This window comes from Gastrolobium bilobum, unplaced genomic scaffold (assembly GCF_033153095.1).
Source record: "Gastrolobium bilobum isolate Gb01-03AN ecotype WA unplaced genomic scaffold, APGP_CSIRO_Gbil_v1 utg65340, whole genome shotgun sequence".
In the NCBI taxonomy this organism is placed as follows: domain Eukaryota; kingdom Viridiplantae; phylum Streptophyta; class Magnoliopsida; order Fabales; family Fabaceae; genus Gastrolobium; species Gastrolobium bilobum.
The window spans coordinates 17,402-23,912 of NW_026898596.1; the positions used below are offsets into that span (position 1 = coordinate 17,402).

The window sequence follows — 6,511 nt, forward strand, 5'->3', positions numbered from 1 at the left end:
GTTTTTTTTTCTTGAATTCTTTTGAATGACTGTTCCTCTCCTGTCTTTTTTGTTCACTGTTGAGTACGTTCCTTGTCCTTTTTGATTGACCAGATGGTGTATGATGGAGGTGAGGTGAGTGTGTGATTCTGTTTTGATCCTTGACAGCAGAATTCATCTGTCTTCAGCAGTACTTACAACATTAAGGCAAGCTGAGAAGTTTCATTGTGGTTGCACTTAGGAACGCTCTCAGAAGTAGGTGTTTGGCATTTTTCCGTTCCTTACCAGATTGAGTTCACACAGATCAACTTCTTTCAAAAATCTGAGGATTAAATTCCCTGTACCGTTTCTATATTCAAGTACTCAGAGAAAGAACAAGCATGATTAGTCAGTGACTTTGTGTTTTATGTATGTTAGTTAATCCAAAAGAATTGGGCAGTCTTAATACTATAACTGAAATGTATGCATATACCAAACAGTTTGATCAAAAATGTCTTTTCTATTTCAAAAAGATTAATTATAAGGGAACAGAAAGAAACTAAATTAAAAACAGAATTGAAAACAAACTAAGATAAAATTTTAATTTATTTTATTTTATTTTTCTGGGATTGCGTGGTCAGGGACCACCCCAAAACTACGTTCCTGGAACAGAACCTACTTTATTTGAACTTTTTGGAGAGGAACATCAGGCGTTCCCTCCTTTTGGGAGCGGTGTGGTTATGGCTAACCACCCCAAAACTTTGCTCTTTGTCAGAGAGCAAATATATCTACTGGGTTGCCTCCCAGTCAGCGCTTAGTTTAATGTCTTTAGCTAGACATGGTACTTACCCCTCAAGGGGTTTCAGAAAGAGGGATACTTTCCTCTTTTTCATCAAAGGTTTCATCATTCTATAGTTTCAACCTGTGCCCATTTACCTTGAAGGAACGACCATGTTCTGAACCTTGGATTTCAAAGGTTCCGTTTCCTGCATCGTTAACAATTTGATATGGCCCGGTCCATCTTGATTTGAGTTTACCTGGGAACAGTATGAGTCTGGAGTTGAAGAGTAGCACCTTTTGACCGATTTTGAGATCTCTGTTCCTGATCCTTTTATCGTGCCACTTCTTCATCTTCTCCTCGTACAATTTATGATTTTCGTATGTGTTCCCTCCTCTAATTCTTTGAGTTGCAGCAATCTCTTCTCTCCAGCTGATTTATCATCCATGATGAGGGTTTGGACTGCCCAGTAAGCCTTGTGCTCCAGTTCGAGGGGGAGGTGGCAGGCTTTGCCAAATATTAATCTGTATGGGGAACACCCCAAGGGTGTTCTATGTGCTGTTCTGTAAGCCCATAATGCCTCGTCTAACTTGAGAGACCAGTCTTTTCGAGAATGATTAACTACCTTCTCTAAAATTCTCTTAACCTCTCGGTTAGAGACTTCAATGAGACCACTGGTTTGTGGATGATATAGGGTGGCAACTTTGTGTTTGACTCCATATTTCTCCAACAACCTCTCAAGTTGGCGATTGATGAAATGTTTCCCCCCGTCGCTGATGAGACAACGTGGGGTTCCATATCTGGTTAATATGTTCCTCTTTAAAAAATTTATAACCACCTTGGCATCATTAGTGGGTAAAGCAACTGCTTCTACCCACTTGCTTACATAATCTACAGCCATTAATATGAATTTGTTCCCACACAAAGGAGGAAAAGGTCCCATGAAATCAATGCCCCAAACATCAAATAATTCAACTTCTAGGATCGAATTGAGGGGCATTTCATTTTGTTTAGTCAAGTTACCTTCTCTTTGACATTTATAACAATTTTTTGTATATTGAACTGCATCTTTAAAAAGGGAAGGCCAGAAGAAACCTGATTGAAGAACCTTGGATGCAGTCCTGATTCCACCTAGATGTCCTCCATATGGGGACGAATGGCAGTGTTGAAGGATTTGAGGTTGTTCTTCTTCTGGGAGCACCTTCTTATCATTTGGTCTGCACATCTTCTGAACAGTAGTGGTTCATCCCAGAGGTAGTTCCTGCAATCGTGAAAAAATTTCTTCTTCTGCATTTTATTCGCCTCATAAGGTTCCATCCCTGCTGCCAGGAAGTTGGCTATATCAGCAAACCAAGAAGCATTCGTCTCTATGTGATTAATGACAAACAATTGTTCGTCAGGGAACATTTCCTTGATTGGTAGCCCCACTTCAATGTGTTCCAATCTGGACAGATGATCTGCAATTTGATTTTCACATCCTTTTCTTTCTGTGATCTCTAGATTGAACTCTTGCAGCAGTAGGACCCATCTTATCAATCTTGGTTTTGCTTCCTTTTTCGAGAAGAGGTACTTGAGAGCTGCATGGTCAGTATGGACAGTAACTTTTGATCCTAAAATGTAAGGCCTGAATTTTTCACAAGCAAATACTACAGCCAATAGCTCATTTTCAGTGACTGTGTAATTCACCTGAGCTTCATTGAGAGTTTTACTGGCGTAATATATGCTACGAAAAATTTGTCCTTCCTCTGGCCCAGAACTACCCCAATAGCATGGTCAATTGCATCGCACATTAGTTCAAAGGGTAGGTTCCAGTCATGAGGTTGGATGACAGGCGTGGTAATGAGCTTATTTTTCAAAGATTCAAAAGCTTTCAAACAATCAGAATTAAACTCAAATTTTATATCTTTTTCTAACAAATGGCACAAAGGTCTAGCTATTTTGGAAAAATCTTTAACAAACCTTATGTAGAAGCCTGCATGCACTAGAAAAGATCTCAAGGTTTTTACACTCACTGGTGGTGGCATTTTTGGTATAGCTTCTACTCTGGCTTGATCCACTTCCAGTCCTTCTTTGGAGATTTTGTGTCCCAGGACTATTCCTTCTTGCACCATGAAGTGGCATTTTTCCCAATTAAGCACCAGATTAGAGGACATACACCTTTGAAGGACTTCTTCTTAAGTTGTTCAAGAAGTGATCATATATCGTTCCAAACACTGAAAAATCATCCATAAAGACTTCAACTCCTTCACCTATTAGATCAGAAAAGATTGAGAACATACACCTCTGGAACGTTGCTGGTGCATTACATAATCTGAAGGGCATCCTTCTGAATGCGAACGTTCCATATGGGCAGGTGAAGGTGGTTTTATGTTGGTCTTCTGGTGCCAAGGCAATTTGATTATACCCCGAATATCCATCAAGGAAGCAGAAGTATTCTTTCCCTGCTAGGTGGTCTAGCATCTGATCTATAAAAGGGAGTGGGAAATGGTCTTTCCTGGTGGCATTGTTGAGCTTCCTATAATCTTGGCAGATTCTCCATCTTGTAATCTTTCTTACAGGTATCAGCTCATTCTTTTCATTCTTCTCGACTGTTATGCATCCCTTTTTGGGAACACATTGGACAGGACTTACCCAACTGCTGTCAGATATTGGGTATATGAATCCTGCATCCAGCAACTTGATGACTTTCTTTCTTACCACTTCTTTCATTAGGGGTTCAATCTTCTTTGGTGTTCCACTGAAAAACTGTTAGGATCAGTCAATAATATTTTATGCATACAGAATGAGGGACTGATACCTTTGAAATCAGCTATGGTCCAACCGATGGCTCCTTGATACTTTTTGAGCTTGTCAAGCAACCGTTTTTCTTGTTCCTTGGTGAAAAATGAAGAAATGATCACAGGAAGGGTGTTGTTGTTCCCCAGATATGCATACTTCAAGTGTTGGGGAAGGGGCTTCAGTTCTAAATCAGGAGGTTTTTCCGCATAAGGTCTTTTGAGCTGTTTCTCCTCTTCAGTTCTTATCAACGGTTCAGGACTTCTTTCTTGCAGATAGTGACTCTGCTCCTCCTGTTGTGGATCTTCTTCTTCTTCCTCGTATTCTTCTTCCTCTGTTTTTCTGCTAAGCTGATTGTCTAACAAAGTAAGAGCAGAACATTCTTCCAAGTCTTCTCCTTCATCCTGGAATTTTATTGCTTTGACAATATTGAACTTGATCTCATCGTCATGAACTCTCATGGTTAGTTCCCCTTTTTGTACATTGATAACTGCTCCTCCAGTTGCTAGGAACGGTCTACCCAGAATGATGGGAACGTCAGCGTCAGCTTCATAATCCAGAACAATGAAGTCAGCGAGTAAGATAAATTTGTCTACTTTGACTAGCAGATCTTTAATCTTCCCTTCTGGCTTGACGATGGATCTGTCTTTCATTTGTAAAGTCACCGTGGTGGGTTTAGCTGGTCCAGTGGATAATTGTTTGAAGACAGATAGGGGCATGAGATTGATGCTGGCCCCTAAATCACACAAGGCTTTCCCTTGGTACGTGTTTCCTATAATGCAAGGAATGGTGAAGCTTCCTGGGTCTTGAAGCTTAGGTGGGAGTTTGCCTAGGTACTGGCAACTCTCTTGTGTCATTTTTACAGTCTCATATTCCGTTATTCCTCTTTTTTTTGAGAGGACATCTTTCATGAATTTTACGTACCTGGGCATCTGTTCTAGTGCGTCCACTAGAGGAATGTTGATGTGAAGTTGTTTTAAAATGTCCAGGAACTTTCCAAAGTGCTTATCCTCCTGTTGCTTTTTGTTCTTTGAGGGAACGAAATTTTTGTTGATATTTGCCTGCTTTGAGTTGGACTGATTGGTTGGTTGTTGGCTTCCTTTTCAGGTTCTGGGTTTTGTTCATCTGTGACTGGTGATTGTTGCTGTGCTTTTGGGATTGCTTCAGATGCCTCAGTCTGTTCTTTTTCCTTTGGTTGGACTGTGAGCTGTGTTGTGGCTCTCCCACTTCTTAAGGTGACAGCTTTGATTTACTCTGAAGGGGGGATAGGTGCTACCTTTGGCGAGGTTGTTGAAGGAACGTCAGTATTCCCTGCTAGTGATCCTTGTGTCCTGGTTTGAAGGTTGGCAGCAATCTGTCCCATATGGGACTCAATGTTCCTGACGACTGCATCATTCCTGGTAACATATTCCTTGACATAATTTTCCAGGGTGTTGATGCGTTGGTCATCTCTGTGGAACAGAACTTAGTTGTTTCTTCTTTGTTCTAACGTTCCACTGCTGCTGCCTTGCTGATATTGCTGCTGATTGTTGTTGAATGGTCATTGGTTAACGGGTGGCCTCCATTAAGTGTTGTGGTTCTGATCCTTAATGATAGTTCCTCCAGGGCTTGAATGTGTATTTCGTCCTGCTTGTTGATTATCTTTGGTGAAGTTCCTATTGCCAAAATTTTCTGCATAACATACCAATGCAGTGGATGGGCAGTCTGTTGAGTCATGAAGGTCACCACAGGCTGAGCAGGGTTCTGTTTCAGCTGCTGTGAGTTGTAAGACTTCCATCCTTGGTGCTGCCTGGTCGGCTTTTAGGTTCTTCACTTCATTCATGAGTGATGCCAGCTGGGCTTCCATGGCAGTTTGTTTATCGAGTTCTAGCATGCCTGGCTTCCTCACTGGGCTCACTCTGTCTATTGGCCATTGGAGACATCTTTCAGCAGTCCCTTCTATGATTTCGTACCTTGATTCAAGTGTTCCTGTAAAGAAGTACCCTCCTGCAGCAAAATCTAAGTGAGATTGAGAAGTATGGTCAAGTCCCTTATAGAAAGATTGTAACACTCCCCAACTCTCCACCCCATGGTTTGGATATTTTCTTATGATGTCTTTATATCTCTCCCATGCTTCATAGAGATTTTCTCCATAAAACATTCTGAAGTTAGAGATTTCCGCTCTGACATCAGCTTGTCGAGACATTGGGAGAAACCTCTCTATGAACTTGTTAGAGAGTTCTTCCCATGTGTGGATTGATCTAGGGGGAAGAGTTTTCATCCATGTTTTAGCTTTTAATCCCAAGGAGTGAGGGAACAACCTCATTCTCATGCTCTCATCTGTTACACCCTCAGCTTTAAAATTATCACAGATATCTTGGAATGTTGTGAGGTGTGTGTAAAATTATCACATATTTCTGCAGGGAGTCCATTGAAACCCCTGCTTCCCTAATCATGTAGAACACGATAGGTTTTAATTCAAAATTTGGTGCTACAGGGGGGAGGATTATTCCCATGTCTGGTCTGTTCCTGAAAAGAGCAGCCAAAGTTCTGAAGTTCTGTTCAGGGGGAACCTCTTCATTGTTGTGATTGTGCTCAGCCATGTTTTCAAGAATTTCCTCCCTGAGGTTCCTTCTTCTCCTATGGAGTGTTCGTTCTGGTTCAGGATCAAAGAAAAACTCAGGTATTTCAATGGAGTGGGCAAAGTCTGTTTCAAACTCTTCACTCATAAACCAATAACACAGGTATATATATATGCACAGCAGATTCAGTGATAAAGAGAAAAATATAAAAGTAAAGTCAGATATACAGTATATGTGTTAGAAAACAATGATAAGAACAACATTTAATGTTTCAATCCCCGGCAACGGCGCTAAAAACTTGTTGGGTGGTTTGCTGATGGTGAAAAAATATAAGTTCTGATAGGGGACGTTCCTCTGTTCTTGGAGAACACAGATTCGTCCCTCAATTCCAACCCAAGTGCGCAAGTGCACGCATCAAGTAATAAAGGGAGTATTAATG

General features: G+C 41.0%; 1 protein-coding gene and 1 non-coding gene across 2 annotated transcripts; one reads left to right on the plus strand and one right to left on the minus strand.

Moving 5' to 3' along the window:
• Positions 1–3,444: 3,444 nt before the first annotated feature.
• On the minus strand, positions 3,445–4,368 carry LOC133317561 (uncharacterized). The gene has a single exon (XM_061519423.1). It carries the CDS (start codon positions 4,366–4,368, stop codon positions 3,445–3,447), a length of 924 nt encoding a protein of 307 aa, XP_061375407.1.
• A 1,206-nt stretch (positions 4,369–5,574) lies between these two features.
• On the plus strand, positions 5,575–5,681 carry LOC133317565 (small nucleolar RNA R71). Its single transcript, XR_009752341.1, has one exon. It is a non-coding gene; the product is annotated as a small nucleolar RNA R71 (small nucleolar RNA).
• Positions 5,682–6,511: the final 830 nt, after the last annotated feature.